The sequence below is a fragment of the Mya arenaria genome, chromosome 16 (assembly GCF_026914265.1).
Source record: "Mya arenaria isolate MELC-2E11 chromosome 16, ASM2691426v1".
NCBI classification, from domain to species: Eukaryota; Metazoa; Mollusca; class Bivalvia; order Myida; family Myidae; genus Mya; species Mya arenaria.
The window spans coordinates 28,489,713-28,513,106 of record NC_069137.1 but is presented as its reverse complement, the minus strand read 5'-3'; the positions used below and the strand labels follow the sequence as shown (position 1 = coordinate 28,513,106).

Here is a 23,394-nt window from a genome sequence, read left to right as displayed (position 1 = left end):
GAACTACTTCAAAGGTTATGCTGATCATTGTTTTTGAGAGGTCAACACAGTACTGTTATTTAATACATTTTATGCATGAATTATTTTGAGCTTGTCTGTTTTTCGAAAAATTGTCATTGCCATTGTGTCTTTGTAAATTTGTCAGAAGGTCTTTCAAAGGCTTTGAGGGAATATTGATAATTTCTAAAATAATGTAAGATTTAATTATTAAACTTGGTATTCCCTTTTTCCATCAAACCAGATGAGTGTTGTCATGTTCATGTTAAGATTATTTCCCTTGTATATCATGAAATACAAGTGGTGCAATACCATAGAACGAAGCACGTTTCTTATTAACATTTCACATACAAGTCCAAGAAATCAAGGTAAAGAACTCTGAGCTCATGTTAAATGTTTTAGCGTTACAACAAGAGAAATGTGTCAGTTATTTAGGAAGAAAAGTCACCAATTTAAAGCATTTGTCATGTTTTTAATATCTTTCATGTTCCTAGATTTGAGTTACAGTACACATGTAATCCAAAATTATGAAGCTGATATTGAGATTGCGCAATGTTCTATTGTGTTGCTACAGTTTTTGTTATGTAGATAGATATTAGATATATTCAAGTTAAAGTTAAAAGTTTCCCCTCTCTAACATTTGCCCACCACTTATGCCCGCTCTCCTTTAAAAGTAGATTTAGACACATTAAATGAATTGTTTTTTTACATATTCAATAAAATATGTTACCATTTAAAAAAAAAAGTATTTAACAGAATTTTTTGCCGGAGTTTAAAAAATGTATATATTTTATATTGTAAAGGTGAAGCAAAGTCTCTTAGTGTTATCAAACTATTTACTGATTCACAAAATGTATTTTACATTGACATTTAATGATAAACATTGGTTTAATCTTAGCTCCTTTTTTCAAGCCAATTCCATAGTATGCACCAGTAGTAGCTATTGCAATTTAAAGCATAATAAGACACTTATGTAGGAAACATGTTCTCATCAAATACAAGTACTTTGGCTAACATTTTATGCAATTTTTATTATGAATGGTATTTTCATTGTTTATCTGTAGGCCCATCAATCTTGTTTAAAGGCTCCGTTACTGTCAATGAATAGTTTTAATAAAACCAAGACAACAACTGTCATACCTTTGAGTATTTTGTGCTTTAGAACATCATAATCCTGGAATTTATCTCTCCTCCAGATGACATGCTTTATCATTGACATGTGACACTCAGTAACATCGAGCATTTTATTTTCCCATTTAGGAACTGATTGGGTTGACCCTCAAGACCCCACAGTTATCGCTGAGAATGAGCTACTGTCAGCTGCCAGTTCCATCGAGGCTGCTGCGAAGAAGTTATCCCAACTTCAGCCAAGGAAAAAGGTCAAGGTTAGTACTGGGTTTGACTTTAAATAGAAAATACATCATCCCTTAATTTAGAAATGTCTCAACCTTCTGCTATTGAGAAAGGTCAAGCTCTCCCAACCTCAAAAAAGGAGAAAGGTCAAGGTCTGTACTGAGTTTAACAATCAAAAGAACGTCTTCTCAGAGTTAAAATATTGTTGAATATCAGGCTTTGTAGAAATGACGTGGAAATGGGTTTTGTTGAAAAATATAAAAACATGTATTGATGAAAGTGCCGAAGACATACATATATATTCATGATAGAAATGTAGAAACATTGTTGAAGGTAATGGAGACACATGTGTTGATGAAAGATATGGAGACACATGTATTTATGACAGTAATAGAGTCACACACATTGATGCAAGTAATGAAGACATATGTACTGATGAAAGTAATGGAGACATATATTTTGAAGAAAGCAAAGGAGAAATATGTATTGTTTAAAGTAATGGAAACACATGTATTGTTGAAAATAATGTAGACACATTAAATTATTGAAAATAATGGAGACACATGAATTGTTGAAAATAATTGAGTCACATATATTGTTGAAAATAATTGAGTCACATATATTGATGAAAATAATGGAGACACATGAATTGTTGAAAATAATAGAGAAATATGTAATGTTGAAAGTCATGGAGAAATATGTTTTGTTGAAAGTAATGGAGACGCATGTTTTGTTGAAAATAATGGAGACACATGTATTGTTGAAAATAATGGAAAAATATGTAATGTTGAAAGTAATGGGGAAATAGGTGTTGTTGAAAGTAATGGAGTCGCCTGTTTTGTTGAAAGTAATGGAGTCACATGTGTTATTGAAAGTAATGGAGACACATGTGTTGTTGAAAGTAAAGGAGACACAAGTACTGATGAAAGTAATAAAAGAACATGTATTATTAAATGTAACGGGTCATGCTTTGTTGAATTTTACCAGGAAACAATTTGTTTGTTGAACGTAATGGAGAAACACACAGATTGTTGATAGATGTGTGTATTATTAAAAGAGATCACAGTCATGTATTGTTGAAAGTAATGATGAAACATATGGAGCCTGGAGGACAATTAATGAATGAACATGACGAAAGAAATGTTTGGGATTGTATTAGTGTTTAATGAGAGTAAAAAATGATTTTAACAGCAATGTTTTGTTTTCTGAATAAAAACCTTATTTGAGGCTAGATATGTTTGATATATTTGGTGGCTGGATTATATCCACCGAATATCAAACATATTATGTCTCGACAGGTAGAGCAACTTGAAGGAAGCTTGGTTAACACTAAATATCAAACATATGATACATTATGACAGAAAGAGCAAGAACACTGAATATCAAACAAATTATTTCTCAACAGGCAGAGCAACTAGAAGGAAGCTTGGTTAACACTGAATATCAAACATATGATACATTATGACAGAAAGAGCAAGAACACTGAATAACAAACAAATTATTTCTCAACAGGCAGAGCAACTAGAAGGAAGCTTAACTCACTCTGAATATCAAACATATGATGTCTCAACAGGCAGAGAAACTAAAAGGAGGCTTAAAAAACACTGAATACCAAACAGTTTATGTCTGGACTAGTAGCATGATTTAAGGAAATACTGGAAGACAACCGATGCAAAGCTGAGGCATAATGAATATAATCAAACAAAATCTGAATTTAAACATTCAATGTATACTTCTTCTTATTTTCTCATTTAAAAATAACCACTTTCCGATTTCACAGAGGAAGCCCTTATTTTGATTTTTTATTAATTTAGAAAAATAGAATACAAAAAATGTATTCTTATTGAAATCACAGTGAGTTATGATCATGTTATGATGATGTTAAAATCTCTATCTCCGCTGACGAGGATATCATATCTTGGTTGTTTTCCTTTGTTTCAGGATGCTGACATGTCATTGAGCTTTGATGAGCAAATTCTAGAAGCGGCTAAATCTATTGCTGCAGCAACTGCGGCCTTGGTGAAATCTGCTTCTGCCGCTCAGAGAGAACTAGTTGCGCAGGGCAAGGTATGTTTCTTTTGTTTTAAGTAGCAAGTTAGAGGGACTAATGATTTGCTTGTTTTGTCCAGTTTGTTTCTCATATTTATTTATGAAATTTTCATCACTACATAATTTTGATTAAAAGAAATTAATGGAAACTGTTTTACATGTTCAAAATTTGTCTGCCTTTCTTTCATCTATAATTCCAAGTTGGTAGTGGGACAAATAAATCAGTGACATCAAATTCTATATATATATATATATATATATATACATCATTGATGAATATCCATAACAAATCTTATAAAAATCATGGTGATTGTTCGTTCTATAATCTTCATCAAAACTACCGGGTACTTGATTCATTATACTTATGGTGATGATAATGATTATGTTGATGACTCATTTAAGTTGTACATATTGCATGAATTAAATGTCATGTGTTAACAGAAACTTGACACATATTAAGGATCTTTTTCAGCCAGACAATATTGATATGCACTTATTTCCTTTCCCTGAAGATGTATGATAAAAGTAAATGCAGGATTGCGACATATGAGGGCTTCTTACAAGATGTTTATTTAACCGCATTCTATATCCACATTTAGGTACAACCATCTTGCACTAAGCTCACGATATTTAGAAGGTGTAGATATTCACATGGTTGCTAAAATCTATCTAGTAATTGAAGTGTTAATGTGTGGCAAACATGATATTTTTTTGCTTGTTGCTCTTTTTCGATTGAGCCACCAAATAGTTCAGTGGCATTGGGGAGTAAAAAAAAATGCTCATGTTCGGCTGAAAAAGGTCCAAAATGTCCAACATTTAGTAAGCTTTATAATGTCATAAAATCAGTTGGAATGAGCACCATTTCATCATTGTCATCATAATCATCATCATAATCATCATCATTCATTGCCTTGGTTGCTGGCATGCCGTTTAAATGCTTGAATGGTTGAAATTCATATACCCCCTTTTCTTCTATCATTTTTGTTTTGTTTGTTTTTTTGGTCTAATATTTCTCTAATATGAATTGTTTGCATTTCTATGCTTTCATTTGGATTCAGATTTGTTTAGAACTATTTCTTGCATTTCTGTCCCATTGCAAAAAAAATCATTGAATTTCAACTTAAAAATTCAGATATTCAACATTCCATTATATGGTATTAACAAGGATTCATATATCACCAATAATGTCTAACATAATGATAATAAAACTGGTGAATGGTCATTTATTGTATTATTCATCAAAGCTGTACCTTGTCCTTCAATGTCTTCAAAGAATCATCAGATATCATTAATATCATGCTGGAAAATGTTAGTATTTTATTTGTTTAATATTGCACAAATGATGCATTTTGTAATGGGGGGTGAAAATGTAAGACATATTGTAAGGGTGCACAAATGATGCATTTTGTAAGGGGTGAATATGTAAGACATATTCTAAGGGTGCACCAATAATACATTTTGTAAGGGGTGAATATGTAAGACATATTCTAAGGGTGTGCACATAATACATTTTGTAAGGGGTGAATATGTTAGACATATTCTAAGGGTGCACACATAATACATTTTGTAAGGGTTGAATATGTTAGACAAAATGTAAGGGTGCACCAATAATACATTTTGTAAGGGGTGAATATGTAAGACATATTCTAAGGGTGTGCACATAATACATTTTGTAAGGGGGTGAATATGTTAGACAAATTGTAAGGGTGCACAAATAATACATTTTGTAAGGGGTGAATATGTAAGACATATTCTAAGGGTGCACCAATAATACATTTTGTAAGGGGTGAATATGTAAGACATATTCTAAGGGTGTGCACATAATACATTTTGTAAGGGGGTGAATATGTTAGACAAATTGTAAGGGTGCACAAATAATACATTTTGTAAGGGGTGAATATGTAAGACATATTCTAAGGGTGCACCAATAATACATTTTGTAAGGGGTGAATATGTAAGACATATTCTAAGGGTGCACCAATAATACATTTTGTAAGGGGTGAATATGTAAGACATATTCTAAGGGTGTGCACATAATACATTTTGTAAGGGGGTGAATATGTTAGACAAATTGTAAGGGTGCACAAATAATACATTTTGTAAGGGGTGAATATGTTAGACAAATTCTAAGGGTGCACAAATAGTACATTTTGTAAGGGTTGAATATGTAAGACATATTCTAAGGGTGCACAAATAATACATTTTGTAAGGGTTGAATATGTAAGACATATTCTAAGGGTGCACAAATAGTACATTTTGTAAGGGTTGAATATGTAAGACATATTCTAAGGGTGCACAAATAATACATTTTGTAAGGGTTGAATATGTTAGACATATTCTAAGGGTGCACAAATAATACATTTTGTAAGGGTTGAATATGTAAGACATATTCTAAGGGTGCACAAATAATACATTTTGTAAGGGGTGAATATGTAAGACATATTCTAAGGGTGCACAAATAATACATTTTGTAGGGTTGAATATGTAAGACATATTCTAAGGGTGCACAAATAGTACATTTTGTAAGGGGTGAATATGTAAGACATATTCTAAGGGTGCACAAATAATACATTTTGTAAGGGGTGAATATGTAAGACATATTCTAAGGGTGCACAAATAGTACATTTTGTAAGGGGTAAATATGTAATGCATTTTGAAAGGGTGCACAATAAGTATTTTTAAAGGTGCAAGAGTAGGTCATTTTTATTCCCAAATATATGTGTGCAATATAATCTATATTCTTACTCTGTATGTGTTTTCCTTGTGTGTTGATTTTCAGATTGGAACACGGAGAAAGCCCTTTGGGGCCCCTGATGCCTCAAAAATGACTGCGGTATCCATATTTATGGCCCCTTTATTGGCCCTTTTCTTAGTTATATTCAAAATTGTTGCCCCTCTTCCCCCCTTTTTTCAGTGCCTTATTTCTGGAGAACAGTAGTCAGATAACTTTCAGTAAAAAATAACAATGAAATTTGTATTCCACAACTATGTATATTATATCTGACATTCATCAAGTACTTAACCAAAAAATGAAAAAAAGTTTGTTGATAGAGAAAGAATGCTGTCTGTTTATGTGTTCTATCCCAGAGTAATTAGAAGTATTTAGATAAGATATTTTGAGTACTTGCCTTCATAAATTTGGCACAAAATCCTGGATTAGGGGCCATTTCCCCATTGGTCAGTTTTTCCTTTGGAGCACCATCTATCTATTAAGATGCTTTAAATAGATTTGTGACAGTTTGAGAACTGATACTTTTATAAGTAAAACCAAACAGTATTTGAAATAAGAATTGCACTACCTCATGTAATGATAATATATAAGTTAAGAAAATGGTATATAAGATTTTTGAGTAGAAAATGCTTAAGCGAATATGTTTCAGCTATTTAGGCAGCAGATAAGTTATGAATAGGGTTTGGATAGGCGTTTGTTGTGGTTCTAATCATTGGTCTCCCGTTTCCTCTGTCAAAGATTGTTAAAAACTTGTGGAGACTAAGGATTTGTGCTCGCATATGTATTAAATAGCAGGACAATAATCAACCTTTTAACCTTTATTATTAATTGCATATCTGCCGTATGCATGTTGTATACATGGAATAAATACCCACGTATAAAACAATGAAGACAATCTTATTGCTATGGAACAACAGAATGGCATATTATAATTGGAAATAATAATCTGCTGAAAAATATGAAAAGTTAATTAGTGGGTCAAGCGATAGTAGTACTAAACTTAAATGATCACTTGCATTATAATTCACTGCTTTTTAGTTAAGATAGTTCATGTTGTTTTGTGTAACTTTATTGTTCTCATTTAGTTTCAAAGTGTTTTGTTTAATTTTTTCTATACTCAGATAAAACATTTTGAAAAACTGCAATAATTCTTCTAATCTTATCATTGTGAATGTGTTGTCAGTCAAAACATTTTTTTGTAATGTTTATGTTAGTAAATTTAATCATTTTTTAATCATATGACTTTCCTTGTTATAAGTGCAATACAATCATGCCATGTTATTCTGTATTATGCTTGCGTTATATGACTGAAATTGACCTCATTTTGTCTTACTAAATTTGCATAAAACCTGTTACCACAATTGAATAAAATCTTCCTTTTTGACTACAAATTTTTCATGTGATCAAAGAAATTTTTTACCATTTAATACCAAGGTTTATGAAACTCATTACTGGAAAGTTTTCAAGCTTGATTAAAAACTTGTCCTAAATTTGTTTATAGTATGTTTTGTATTTGAATGGCAACTCCTGTCAAATCCTCTATTTTTTAGAAAACAATATACTGTAAATGTAACACTCCTTAGTCCACAAACATTATTGGCTTTATCATATAAGCAGGGTCTTTGTTAAGTAATTTGCTTGCTTCTCTTAACAGGGTCTTAGTTAAGTTGTTGTCTAACTTCTCTATCCATGGTCCTTTTATCATATAAGCAGGGTCTTTGTTAAGTAATTTGCTTGCTTCTCTTAACAGGGTCTTAGTTAAGTTGTTGTCTAACTTCTCTATCCATGGTCCTTGTTTAGATATTGGCTTCCTTCTATAAGCAGGGTCTTTGTTGTTATTGCCTTCTCATCTTAGCAGGGTCTTTGTAAAGTTATTAACTTGCTAATCTAAGCAGGGTCTTTGTTAAGTAATTGACTGGCCCCTCTTAGAAGGCGCTTTGTTAAGTTATTGACTCGCTACTCTAAGCAGGGTCTTTGTTATTATATAATTGGCTCTTGTGAAGCAGGGTTTTTGTAAAGTTATTGGCTTACTCCTGTAAGCCTCCAGGGTATTTGTTAAATTATTGGCTTTCTCCTCTAAGCAGGATCAATGTTAAGTTTAGGGACTGTTTTAAGTTATTTCTTTCCTCTTCTAAGCAGGGTCTAAGTAAAATTGTTGGTGAGCTCCACTGAAGAGAGAATTTGTTCAGTTATTGGCTTTCTCCTGGAGTAGGGTCTTTGTCTCGTAATTAGTTTTTCTTCTTGTCAGAGTCTTCATTCAGATATTGGGTTGCTCCTCTAGACAGGGTCTTTGTTAAGTAGTTGATTGCTTTTCTAAGCAGGGTCTTTTTTAAGTAGATGATTGTTTCTCTAGACAGGGTCTTTGTTCAGTAGATGATTGTTTCTCTAGACAGGGTCTTTGTTAAGTAGATGATTGTTTCTCTAGACGGGGTCTTTGTTTAGTAGATGATTGTTTCTCTAAGCGGGGTCTTTGTTTAGTAGTTGATCGCTTCTCTAAGCAGGGTCTTTGTTTAGTAGTTGATCGCTTCTCTAAGCAGGGTCTTTGTTAAGTAGTTGATCGGTTCTCTTAGCAGGGTCTTTGTTAAGTAGTTGATCGCTTCTCTTAGCAGGGTCTTTGTTAAGTAGTTGATCGCTTCTCTTAGCAGGGTCTTTGTTAAGTAGTTGATCGCTTCTCTTAGCAGGGTCTTTGTTAAGTAGTTGATCGCTTCTCTTAGCAGGGTCTTTGTTAAGTAGTTGATCGCTTCTCTTAGCAGGGTCTTTGCTAAGTAGTTGATCGCTTCACTAAGCAGGGTCTTTGGTAAGTAGTTGATCGCTTCTCTTAGCGGGGTCTTTGTTAAGTAGTTGATCGCTTCTCTAAGCGGGGTCTTTGTTAAGTAGATGATTGTTTCTCTAAGCGGGGTCTTTGTTTAGTAGTTGATCGCTTCTCTAAGCAGGGTCTTTGTTAAGTAGTTGATCGCTTCTCTAAGCAGGGTCTTTGTTAAGTAGTTGATCGCTTCTCTTAGCAGGGTCTTTGCTAAGTAGTTGATCGCTTCTCTTAGCAGGGTCTCTGCTAAGTAGTTGATCGTTTCTCTTAGCAGGGTCTTTGTTAAGTAGTTGATCGCTTCTCTTAGCAGGGTCTTTGTTAAGTAGTTGATCGCTTCTCTTAGCAGGGTCTTTGTTAAGTAGTTGATCGCTTCTCTTAGCAGGGTCTTTGTTAAGTAGTTGATCGCTTCTCTTAGCAGGGTCTTTGCTAAGTAGTTGATCGCTTCACTAAGCAGGGTCTTTGGTAAGTAGTTGATCGCTTCTCTTAGCGGGGTCTTTGTTAAGTAGTTGATCGCTTCTCTAAGCGGGGTCTTTGTTAAGTAGATGATTGTTTCTCTAAGCGGGGTCTTTGTTTAGTAGTTGATCGCTTCTCTAAGCAGGGTCTTTGTTAAGTAGTTGATCGCTTCTCTAAGCAGGGTCTTTGTTAAGTAGTTGATCGCTTCTCTTAGCAGGGTCTTTGCTAAGTAGTTGATCGCTTCTCTTAGCAGGGTCTCTGCTAAGTAGTTGATCGTTTCTCTTAGCAGGGTCTTTGTTAAGTAGTTGATGGTCTTTGATAAGTAGTTGATCGCCTCTCTTAGCAGGTTCTTTGTTAAGTAGTTGATTACCTCTCTTAGCAGGGTCTTTGTTAAGTAGTTGATTGCCTCTCTTAGCAGGGTCTTTGTTAAGTAGTTAATTGCCTCTCTTAGCAGGGTCTTTGTTAAGTAGTTGATTGCCTCTCTAAGCAGGGTCTTTGTTAAGTAATTGTCTTTCTTCTCTAAGGGTCTTTTTTAAGTAATCCATTTACTTTTCTTAGCAAGGCCACTGTTAAGTAATTGACCTCCATCCTAAGCAGGGTCTTTGTTAAGTAGTTGATTGCTTCTCTAAGCAGGGTCTTTGTTAAGTAGTTGATTGCTTCTCTAAGCAGGGTCTTTGTTAAGTAGATGATTGCCTCTCTAAGTAGGGTCTTTGTTAAGTAATTGTCTTTCTTCTCTTAGGGTCTTTTTTAAGTAATCCATTTTCTTTTCTTAGCAAGGTCACTGTTAACTAATTGACTTCCATCCTAAGCAAGGTCTTTGTTAAGGTATTGGCTTGCTCCCTTAAGCAGGGTTTTGTTATATAATTGACTTGCTTTGGTCTTTGATAAGTTACTGGCTTGCTCCTCTAAGCAGGGTCTTTGTTAAGTTTTTGGCCTTCTCCTCGTAGCAGGTTCTTTGTTGAGTTTTTGGCTTGCTCCTTGTAGAAGGGTCTTTGTTAAGTTTGTTGCTTGTTCCTCGTAGCAGGATCTTTGTAAAGTTTTTGGCTTTCTCCTTGTAGCAGGGTCTTTGTTAAGTGTTTTGCTTGTTCCTCATTGTAGGGTCTTAGTTACGTAACTGGCTAGCTCATCTAAGATACAAGAATCTTTATATAAAGTCTGGTATAAGTTTACTAGAAACAATAGCTCAATGATCTTTCTTCTGACATGAATGTTCTAAAACATAGATAATATATCAAAACATAACAAAGAGCTGGTGACCTGGAATTAAAAGCATATAGTTTAAATAGATACAATGTTGGAAGTATTTATATAAGCGGTTTTTAACATGTTTATGCATTTAATTACAAAATGTAAGATGGATTAGATCAACCAATTTTCCTGGCTGTATAGGCAATCAACATGCGCAAGGTTCCGCTAGTTGAAATACCACTGTAAAAATTGTTAGTTCTTCCAAGAGTATAAATTAAAGATAATCGTATACATAAAAACAGCAAAATTGTAAGTAGCATCATGTAAATGGATATTTCATGCAGCATGGTATAGTGATGTGAAAGTGATAAAAATGTTTTAATAACTCAACTTGCTATAAAAAATCTTGGGAAAGTATTTCTAAGAGGTAATTAATTAATCATGTAATTTAAACACTTCCAGATTTTGCTGATATTATCAGAAACATTTAAGCTTACAGAGGCATGGTTCCTCCTATGATTGGGTCTTTGCAAAGTTGGGTCACGGTGTCCCTGTAGTTTTAGCTCATCTGTCAATATAGGATCCGGTGTGAGGTTAATTATTTGGGGAATATGTTCTTGCTGGATCCTGGAAATATGCGCTTGGAAATGCCCTTTTATTTACCATTGACACAATATGGTATAACAGTTACTTAGTTTTTTTACTGACTGTTATTAATTGATTTAAAATATTTTTAAAATTATTCTGTCTATTATTATCACTGAGGAGACTTGCATCTTAAGCCTAGCGTAGCATTGATGTTGTGCGTAATTAGGGCTTATCAGTCTGAATGTTATCTTGTCTTAAAATAGCATTTCCCACAGGATTGTAATTACTGACTTGCCAAATTTAGGGAAATGTTGTTAACATGTATTCCTGAAACTGTCTGATGAGGTAACCTTAAAATTTTGAAGTTTTAATGTTTTGAACTCCAAATTTTATAGGAAAAAGTATGCATTGTTTGCCATCAAATATGATTTAACTTGTTGGCTGCGTTTTATGTAGTTCATACAAAACTATCAAAGTTCATTTCAATAAGAATTTACCTGATTTTCTTATTTTTCCTTGTATGTAATCTATCCTCGCATAGATGTATTACCGTAAATGACTGGGTATTAGACGCACTTTTTTCCCTCAGATTTTGATGCAAAAAAATGCCTGCGTATAATACCCAGTAACAATTTTTTGAACTTTTTTTCTGATGTCAATTTCAAGCCGAGAGTTTGTTTAGATTTATGTAGAAAGGGATGTTACTCGCGTCATATTGATCGAGTATATACGGGTTAAAACGGCAGTTGAAGATCGGGATACGGTATATCGTAAGACGTTTATAATTTCAACAAAAATATTTTATATTTGGACACCCATAATTATTTCCCAAAATAATTTATTTTGCGTACCTAATTTTCGGACACCCAAAGGACATCAATCATAACTTTCATAGTTACCAAGTTTCACAGACGAAGAATATTGATTTTTATCTTTACACTGCCTGGCTAGATTACCTAACCGTATACACCACTGTGACAATTTAATTAGTTACTACCCATCCTAAACGATTTATTGCCTGTTGAAAAGGAAGTGTGATATATTTATTTGAGGATTAAACAAACAACAAGGGCAATCAAGGGATTAAGAAAACATCGACATGGCATGTTTGTAAAACGATCTGCCAATAAGCTTTCAAACTTGTACCACAATTACGGTATAGACTATATGAAGCAATAATCGTACAGTTATACATTAATCCTGCATAGCAATGTCCATGCTCTCCAAGAGATCCTCGTGGGCATAACTGTAAGTTATGTGACGTCACACAGTGTGACTCTTTGATCTGAAGCCGATAGAATCTGTTTATTCAGTTCAGTGCATGTATAAAATGGTGTTTTAATTAACTTCATTAAGGATTTACAATAAGTTTATGACCATTGATTACTACGGATAAATTAATAAGTGGTAAAAAGCAAACATGAAGAAAAAAGGCAGGTTAAACAAACATGTAAATAAAATGTAAAAATGATAAATTTCTATGTATTCGGAGAGCGAAAAAAATAATTAATTTATGGTGTCCGAACTCTTGTGAATTACGGTATTCAATATTATTTTGAATAATAAATTGAATTAAACAATAATCAAACTTACATATAAAAAAGCAAAGTTGGGCACTGTCAAAATATTTTTTGCTTAACATAACTTTTCATTCTCGACAGTATGGTTTTAAAGATAACCATCGCCATTTTCACGAAAAATATTTTTTTTGTCACTGTCAACAAACATGGTGGCTGAAAATGCCGGACGATTTTGACATTTTTTCTATGCGTCTTTTAACCAAAAACATAGATTAAAAGTTTTTTTCTCGGATTTTCACAGATTTTTTTCCCTGCGTCTAATACCCCCTATCGTCTTATACCCAGTCATTTACGGTATCTATCATGAAATTTGGTATATTTTTGGGATATATAAAACCTTATTACATGTAGATATAAATTCTCTTCTAGCCTTAAGTTTACATTTCCATTCAGAATACTATTCAGACTGATATGTTCGCTATAGATACATGTATATAAGACATCACACACATATAACATTAAATTAGTATGTATATTTGCTAGTCAGTATTAACCATTGTTAGCTTTTCAGTTTTCGAGGATAATATTGTTTAGATATTCTTGTAGTCTTGGTGTCGTTGTCATGCACACTCTCACTATAACCCCAAAACCAGTCAAGATATTCAAATGAAACTTGGTACACACGTTGCCAACAACTCTTGCTTGAATATATGTAGAGTTATGTTGTTTTAAGACAGAGTAGCAGGCACTCGAGGCGTTTTTCTTGTACCTTATTCCATTTGTCAATTAAACTCATTGTCATCATCATTTTTCATTTGCATCAATTACCATTTATGTTAAATCATCATATATTATTATAAAAAGTAAAACTAACATTCTGGCATGTTTACTTATTTGATACATAAATTAATGTTTAGAATAACTAGTAATGTTTGTGTTTAGTTTTATGTTGCATTTGTTTATAAAATATGTGTAGAAGTTTTCTAATTGAGCAAAAATGTGTTTACTTATGCTTTCTCTTATCTGTTGGTTTTCAGGGTTTGAAGTTTGACTGGTTTACCACAGGTTACACTCTACTATCATAATTATGTATACTTTTTCAGGTTGGAGCTACATACCACCGTACAGACACTGACGAGGATGGCCAGTGGTCACAAGGACTTATCTCTGCGGTATGATGAATTTAAAGTACCATTTTACAAACTTGCATATATTAAAAGCTTAAAATGTGTATTTGTGTTTGGATTTACACTAGCAGGATGATAAGTTATAAATATATTAACTAGCTAACTACATGAATAATGGGTAAAATGTGGCTAAGTATTTAAATATGTATGGTAATGCATTTCTGAGGAAGGGGAGGTACATGTGGGCGGGGGAAATTTGTCTTGAAAAAATTGTATACTCCTTATTTAAAATAGACATTTCAGCACTTATAATGTTTTGAATTTTTCTCACGATAGGCAAAGATGGTAGCAGCAGCGACACACAGCATGTGTGAGGCAGCCAATACCATGGTCCAAGGTAACTGCAGTGAGGAGAAGTTGATCGCCTCCGCCAAGGAAGTGGCTGCTTCTACAGCAGCTCTACTGGTGGCCTGCAGGGTGAAAGCCGACCCCGGTTCAAAGGCCATGCAGAGACTTCAGGTCTGTAATGCACACAAGGCTGTACTCACTCAATAGTGTCATGTCAAATGCCTTAAACTCTGTAAGATCCTTGATTAAAGAAATCACACTTTCATTAATTTGGGGTACTTAAAATCAATGATGCCATTGTTTTATGAAAGGAAAGTAAGGGTCAATTGAATGTTTTGCTAGGTTTCAAAAATTAGAATCTAATTGAAACATGAAAAAATCAAACTCAAGATTACTGTTCTAGAAATGATAGTTGATCAGTTGCAACATTCTCACCATTTTAATGACATCAGCGTTCCATGTTTTATTTTGGTGTGGTCCCGACCAGCTAAAAATATGATATGGATAGCTGACGTCATAAAAACAGATAAACGGTGTGAAACTGACCAATTTACTTTATATTCACGAAGAAGGAACACATTTCTGTAAGGTTCAATATTACCCTTTATTTATATGTACACAATTAATCCAGTGCTAACAGTATAATGTTAATCACTTATCACTAAGCATTGATCAATTAGAAAGTCTGTCCAGTTTCTCGAAACTTTTTAAGCTTAACAGGCTTAAGTCGTTTATTTCAATTAGCCAAAATACATACTGAAAATGGATTTTGATAAATGAAAAATGGTATATTCTGATAATCAAACAGATTATTCCTACATAATTTCTAAAAAATCTTGAAGAAGTAAATATAACACATTTTATAGAACAACAAAAATAGTGAGATTAGCTTAATCCTGTTATAAGGGACTTATGAAGTTTCGAGAAAGTCTGTCCTGGTGTTGAATGCCTTTTGAACTGTTTTTGTCATTTTTCGTAAGCTACTACTGGTAACTGAAGGGATTGCTATATCATTTGCATAACAAAATACTGACCATTTCTTTGACAGATTGCGGGCAATGCGGTAAAGAGGGCAACAGAAGCCTTGGTGCAGTCAGCCCAGCAGGCAAAACAGTTCCAGGAGGAGGAGGAGAGTGTCACCATTAACCAGAGGATGGTTGGGGGTATTGCTCAGGTAGGTGTCCATATAATAGAAGTCTTAGCTAATTTTTTTATTCATTTTAGAATGTCTTTTTACATGCTGGTTAATTTTCAACATCCTAATAAATTATGTGATGTAAAGTTTTTTTGATAATTGAACTCAGAAATCATTGATTTTCATCACATTCAGATATCTGTATGAAATATTATCTGTCATGTTCGATTTATTGCAATAGATATTTACACCCAAGGATTGATACTTAAGCCATTTTGGGTCTTTTAAGGGAAATAAACTAATTAAATAATATCTTAATTCACTGGAGACTAAACAGCTTTTTCTTTAAACTGCAAAATTTTCCAATTTCGGCATTTTCACGATGCAAAATTTCCCAAAGTGTCTAGGGTCTTTTTTCTCAAATTGGGCAGAAAAAGCCCTGGCAGGTGTTGACAGTGCTCTATGCTGGTCTGCAGGTGTTGTCCTTCACTATTTGTCATCTGCAGGTGTTGTCCGTGCACTATGCTGATCTACAGGTGTTGTCTTTCTCCTGTTGTCATCTGCAGGTGTTTTCATTAAACCAGGTACCTGTAGGTCAGATGGTGTTGTTAATATTAAATATTTGCTTACAGGTGCTGGCTGCCCAGGAGGAGATCATCAGGAAGGAGAAGGAGCTGCAAAAGGCGAGACAGCAGCTGGCAACTATCTACCAGCACCAAAACAGGTTCAAGGAAAAAACTCCAGAACACGATGATGATTCTTCTTCATTCTAGGTTTTCATTAAAACTTTATAACTTCGCGATATCCCATCAACTAAGATACAGTTGGACACTAAGTCGTGCTGGATATGCCTTCATTTGACTTATGTAATGGAGTATGATATAAAGGTGTCACCTGTTTGTAGTGCTTGCAGTACATTGATTTGTATTAATGTAATAGTGTATGATTTTAAGTAACGTCTGTTTTAATTGCTGGAAACGCCTTAATTTCAGTTATGTAATATCGTATGATTCAAACCTGTACGATAGAAAGTATCACCTAATTTAAGTACTGGAAATACATTGTTGTTTTGTCGTTGTAATAGTGTATGATTTTAAGTATCGCCTGTTATAGTGCTGGAATCGCCTTAAATTCAGTAAATGAACTTTGTATGATTTAAAAGTGAATGATTTGATTTATCACCTGTTTAAAGCACTAGAAACACATTGATTTGTGTCAATGTAATAGTGTTTGAATAAAAGTATCACCTGTTAAAAATGCTGTAGACAACTGTATGTGATTGAATGTAATAGAGTATGATTAAAAGCATCACCTGTTTAAAGTGCTGGTAACGCATTAACTTCAGTGAATGAATTTTGTATGATTTAAAGGTGAATGATTTAAAGTCTCACCTGTTAGAAGTGCTGACATGCCCTTGATTTGAATTTGGGTATGATCAAATGTATGGCCTATTCTAAATTTTAAATGCTTTCTGCAAAACTGTTACCCGGTAGATCATGTTATATTTTAAAAGGTAATGTGATATTGGCACAGAAACATTTGTAAAAATGAGTTATGTCAACATTTATTAAGACATATTTTTATTGTGGAGATAGTTTGTACGTTACGATGATATTAACTCAAAAGTCTGCACTGAAAATACATGCGCTGTAGTCCTCTTCCCGGATTCTGCCTATTGCTGCATATTACACTGCGTTATTTCACCTGGAAAGTTCAGCTCCCGATTTAAACAGAGCGAATGCAACTTTCGGGAAACAGCAGACAATCTTTCAAAGCCTTCGTTGCAATTGATGGTATCTGCGAAAACAGAGCGTTGCAACGAGCGTAAGATGTTGATAAACATTTGACAGAATTATTTTTTTACTTTACAATATCAATAGATTGACGTTCTTTAAAAACAAATATTTGATGATCTAAATATTGGAACTAGAATAATATTATGCAAATATTTGAATTTATTTTTGAAACAAGAATAATGTAATGCATTGTAGTGTATTTGTGAGTGCTTTTGGATTGTTTTCTAAAATAAACATACAGCAATAAGTGTTAAATATATGTTGAAACAATATGTGGTTACCTAGCTAATATGTTTTGACATATGTTGTTTAATAACAGTACTGCAGTAATGTTTATATATGTGTTTACTTGTTAAAAAAACTGCAGTTTTAAATACTGCATATTCTAATTTATGCACAGACATATGTGCCTTTAGTGATTATATGTTGGAAGATTTTAGCTGACATTGTGCGTACTGTTTTCTTTGAATAATTGCTACTTCTTTAATTTTGTATACATATCAACTCTGTATATGTACATGCTATCATTATATTGTTATAAGTGTAAATGTCTAGTGGTGAAAGGGAAGAGGCTCAATGTTATTCTCATAGAACCTTCCCCCTTCTCCTCTCAACTTTGTATATGGTATTTGCTATCTGCGATAATGTAATAAACTACACTGCAATGTACTAGGCACTTTCTGGTTTAATCCTTTATATATTGTTGAGTTTTAGATAGGCTGTTTCTTCGAAACAGTGCTGGCTTAAGCATATTTACGTGCTGCAACATTTGATGTTTCTAGTTATTTACTCTAAAGAACCGTAACAATGATCAAGGATACATATGTATGTAAACTGTACCAGATATTAGCCAATTATATGTTGGGTATTAAACAAACATTATATATATAAATAAGGATTCTTAACAAAGAGACATGTTTATCAAGAGACAAGTGTGGTATTCATAAACCATCTTAAGTCAAATCTTATCAATAAGTCGATTTCCTCAGTTTTTTGTAGTCACATTGATAGAAATGTGCCAGTGTCTTGAAAGATGAAAGTGTGGTTATTACACTAAATTTATACACATTAAGTATTTTAGACAGTATAAAGCTACTACCTATATCATATGACAAGTGAGATTTTTAACTTAAGAAAATCACCTAAGTTAGGAAATGACTTAGGATGTTTTATGAAACCAGGCACAGTTCTTTTCAGTTATTGAAATATACTTTTTGCAAATGAACATATATCTGTTCTCCTTATTTACAGAAGGAAAAGTTATTTATTCTTCAAGATTGCTTATGATACATGTATATATGCATGCAATCTATGCTTATCAATGCCTTTCATTTTGTATAATTATATAGATAAAATATTTTATTAAGACATATCGTTGTTATTTCCTCTACGACAATCCCAGAATAAATAGAAACTAGTGAGTGGGATTCAGATACCATTACAATAGCAAAGTGGTTCCGAAAAGGTTACGCAAACAATCTGATTGCATCTTTTCATACAAGAATCAAGATCTCGTTGGAACTTTGGTTTGTCTAAAGTATACATGCCTGATCAGATTGGGTCTCTGGTATGAATAAAGCACAAACACATGATCTGTTTGGGCCTCTGGTATGGATAAAGTATAATAACGTAATCTGACTGGGCCTCTGTTATGAATAAAGCACAAACACATGATCTGATTGGGTCTCTGGTTTTGGATAACATATAAAGACATGATCTCATTGGGCTCCTTGTATGAATAAAGTACTAAGACATGGTCTGATTGGGCCTCTGATATTAATAAAGTACAAAGACATGGTCTGATTGGGCCTCAGGTATTAATAAAGTACAAAGACATGATATGATTAGGCTCCTTGTATGAATAAAGCACAAAGACATGGTCTGATTGGGCCTCTGATATTAATAAAGTACAAAGACATGGTCTGATTGGGCCTCAGGTATTAATAAAGTACAAAGACATGATATGATTAGGCTCCTTGTATGAATAAAGCACAAAGACATGATCTGATTGGGCTCCTTGTATGAATAAAGTACAAAGACATGATCTGATTGGGTCTCTGGTATAAATAAAGCACCAAGACATGATCTGATTGGGCCTCTGGTTTCGGATAAAGTATAAATACATGATATGATTGGGCCTCTGTTATAAATAAAGGTCAAAGACCTGATCTGATTGGGCCTCTGGTATGAATAAAGTACAAAGACATGATATGATTGAGCCTCTGGTATGAATAAAGTACAAAGACATGATATGATTGGGCCTCTGGTATGGATAAAGTACAAAGACATGATCTGATAAGGCCTCTGGTATAAATAAAGTACAAAGACATGATATGATTGGGCCCCTGGTATAAATAAAGTAAAAAGACATGATATGATTGGGCCCCTGGTATGAATAAAGTACGAAGACATGATCTGATAAGGCCTCTGGTATAAATAAAGTACAACGACATGATATGATTGGGCCTCTGGTATTGATAAAGTACAAATACATGATATGATTGGGCCCCTGGTATAAATAAAGTACAAAGACATGATATGATTGGGCCCCTGGTATGAATAAAGTACGAAGACATGATCTGATTAGGCCTCTGGTATTAATAAAGTACAAAGACATGATATGATTGGGCCCCTGGTATAAATAAAGTAAAAAGACATGATATGATTGGGCCTCTGGTATGAATAAAGTACGAAGACATGATCTGATAAGGCCTCTGGTATAAATAAAGTAAAAAGACATGATATGATTGGGCCCCTGGTATGAATAAAGTACGAAGACATGATCTGATTAGGCCTCTGGTATAAATAAAGTACAAAGACATGATATGATTGGGCCCCTGGTATAAATAAAGTACAAAGACATGATATGATTGGGCCTCTGGTATGAATAAAGTACGAAGACATGATCTGATAAGGCCTCTGGTATAAATAAAGTACAAAGACATGATATGATTTGGGCCCCTGGTATAAATAAAGTAAAAAGACATGATATGATTGGACCTCTGGTATGAATAAAGTACGAAGACATGATCTGATAAGGCCTCTGGTATAAATTAAGTACAAAGACATGATATGATTGGGCCCCTGGTATAAATAAAGTAAAAAGACATGATCTGATAAGGCCTCTGGTATAAATAAAGTACGAAGACATGATCTGATCAGGCCTCTGGTATAAATAAAGTACAACGACATGATATGATTGGGCCTCTGGTATTGATAAAGTACAAATACATGATATGATTGCGCTCCTGGAATACATATTGTACAAAGACATGATCTGATTGGGCCTCTGGTTTGAATAAAGTACAAAGACATGATCTGATTTGGGCCCCTGGTTTGAATTAAGAACAGTTCTACTCCATAATGGCATAGTTCTTGTGGTAAACGTTAATGTGTCGATGGCAGTTCTATTCCAAAAGGAAATAGTTATTGTGGTTAAAGTAACTGTGTTGATGACAGTTATGTTCCAAAAGCGTATATGTATTGTGGTAAGAATAACTGTGTCGATGGCAGTTCTACTCAAAAAGGACATAGGTATTGTGGTTAAAGTAACTGTGTCGATGGCAGTTATGTTCCAAAAGCGTATATGTATTGTTTTAAGAATAACTGTGGCGATGGCAATTCTACTCCATAAGCGCATAGGTCTTGTGGTTAGAATTACTGTGTCGATGGCAGTTCTACTCCATAAGCGCATATGTATTGTGGTTAGAATAACTGTTTCGATGGCCGTTCTATTCCATAAGGGCATCTATGGGTATTGTGATTTAAATTACTGTGTCGATGACAGTTCTACTCTATAAGCGAATAGATATTGTGGTAAACTTTACTGTGTCGATGGCAGGTCTACTCTATAAGCGAATAGGTATTGTGGTAAACATTTCTGTGTCGATGACAGTTCTACTCTATAAGCGAATAGGTATTGTGGTAAACGTTACTGTGTCAATGGCAGGTCTACTCCATAAGCGCATATGTCTTGTTGTTTACGTTACTTTGTCGATGGCAATTTTACTCCATAAGCGCATATGTCTTGTTGTTTACGTTACTTTGTCGATGGCAATTTTACTCCATAAGCGCATATGTCTTGTTGTTTACGTTACTTTGACAATGGCAATTTTACTCCATAAGCGCATATGTCTTGTTGTTAACGTTTCTTTGTCGATGACAATTTTACTCCATAAGCGCATATGTCTTGTTGTTAATGTTACTGTGTCGATGACAATTTTACTCCATAAGCTCATATGTCTTGTTGTTAACGTTTCTTTGACAATGCCAATTTTACTCCATAAGCGCATATGTCTTGTTGTTAACGTTTCTTTGTCGATGACAATTTTACTCCATAAGCGCATCGGTCTTGTTGTTAACGTTTCTTTGTCGATGACAATTTTACTCCATAAGCACATCGGTCTTGTTGTTAATGTTACTGTGTCGATGGCAATTTTACTCCATAAGCACATCGGTCTTGTTGTTGACGTTACTGTGTCGATGACAATTTTACTCCATAAGCACAATGGTCTTGTGGTTAACGTTACTGTGTCGATGACTGTTCTACTTCATAAGCACATCGGTCTTGTGGTTTACGTTACTGTGTCGATGACTGTTCTACTTCATAAGCATATCGGTCTTGTGGTTAACGTTACTGTGTCGATGATATTTCTAGCCCGTAAGCGCTATGGCCTTGTAGGTAACGTGACAGTTCTAGCCAATAAGCACATCGGTATGTGGTAAACTTTACTGTTTCGATGATTTCTCTAGCCCGTAAGCGCACTGCCATTGTAGGTAACGTTACTGGGTCGATGATATTTCATGCCCATCAGCGCACCTGTCTTGTGGGAACGTGTCTTTGTCGATTACAGTCAAAGATCGACTCACGTGATGGTGGCAGCTCTAGTATGTGACTATATGTTACCAAGACATTGATGGTAACTCAGTTGATTATTTAAAACAATGAGTGTGTAACTTCGAAACGTAAGTTAATTTAATAAAAATGAATGAGGTCAGTTAATTAGCATAAGTTTAAGACTTCAAGGTCCGATAAATATTAATGTATTCATGCAATGTATCCAAAAGATGCTTAAAGATACATACTTTACAAAATGCGGTAAAGGTAAGAATGGTGTTTATCCAATTTGAATTTTAAATGCACAGCCACAACAAATGCAACCTGAGTTTGGCAAAAGGAATCAAATGAAATTGTTTTAAAATTTCACTTTCATTTTTAAAACCTTGAAGATCATGAAATTAAGATATGTGTAAGCAAAACTAAGCTAAAATCCTTGCCTTAAATGAACTCGTCCATGTATTTTTTTCAACTGAGTTTTGACATCGCTCTAAATTCACATTTATCACAAGTCTGATAATAATAAATATAGCATCATCATTTGGTGACGAGAATGTTAAAAAACACACAGCTACCTTACATTTTGTCATACTTAAGAGTTTGTAACAGTAGAAATAAATAGTTTCATATTTTACGTCAACATTTCTTTCAAGTTTTTTCATTTATGAGTTTGCATACATGTATATTCATATCATGTTTAATTTGTTTCTTTTGTATTGACATACGTAGCATATTCAATTATCTGTAACCAGTATCTCAGTTGAGCTCTGTTATGGTCCTTTATGATCTAATGCATTGTCTGATGTACACATATAAACATACGTTGCATATTAAATTATCTGTAACCAGTGACTCAGATGAGCTCCGTTACGGTCCTTCATGTTCTAATTCAGTGACCTATGTAATCAGTTGAGTTTTTTTTTCTAATAAAGTGACCTATATACTCAAATTGATAATTAAATGACTGATCTACACAATTGAGCTCGGTGGTTGCCCTTTATGTTATAATTGAATGACTGATATACACAATTGAGCTCGGTGGTTGCCCTTTATGTTATAATTGAATGACTGATATACACAAGTGAGCTCGGTTGTTGCCCTTTATGTTATAATTGAATGACCGATATACACAAGTGAGCTCGGTTGTTGCCCTTTATGTTATAATTGAATGACTGATATACACAAATGAGCTCGGTTGTTGCCCTTTATGCTATAATTAAATGACTGATATACAGAATTGAGCTCGGTTGCTTCCCTTTATCTTATAATTTTGACTAACATACACAATTGAGCTCGATTATGTCCCTTTATGTTTAAACTCAGTGACGTTTGTACAATGTTTTGCATGTCGTTCGCAGTTTAGCTCGGGTACTAATCTTTATCTCCTATTTAATGACCAATGTACACAGTTGACCTCGGGTATTATTCTTTATCTCTAAATCAATGATCAATGTACACAGTTGACCTCG

The 23,394-nt window shown here is 33.9% G+C and overlaps 1 protein-coding gene across 15 annotated transcripts in view; it reads left to right on the top strand.

Annotated features, from left to right (window-relative positions):
- Positions 1-18,456, top strand: part of LOC128221911 (talin-1-like) — a 134,981-nt gene extending 116,525 nt beyond the window's left edge. For all 15 annotated transcript variants that reach the window (XM_052930562.1, XM_052930568.1, XM_052930570.1 and 12 more), the window contains 6 exons: positions 1,258-1,382; positions 3,292-3,417; positions 13,786-13,854; positions 14,146-14,328; positions 15,206-15,331; positions 15,925-18,456. In XM_052930562.1, the coding sequence (XP_052786522.1) occupies positions 1,258-1,382; positions 3,292-3,417; positions 13,786-13,854; positions 14,146-14,328; positions 15,206-15,331; positions 15,925-16,065 (770 nt within the window). In that variant the 3' untranslated portion in view covers positions 16,066-18,456. The remainder of the gene's footprint in view (positions 1-1,257; positions 1,383-3,291; positions 3,418-13,785; positions 13,855-14,145; positions 14,329-15,205; positions 15,332-15,924) is intronic.
- The last annotated feature ends 4,938 nt before the right edge of the window (positions 18,457-23,394 follow it).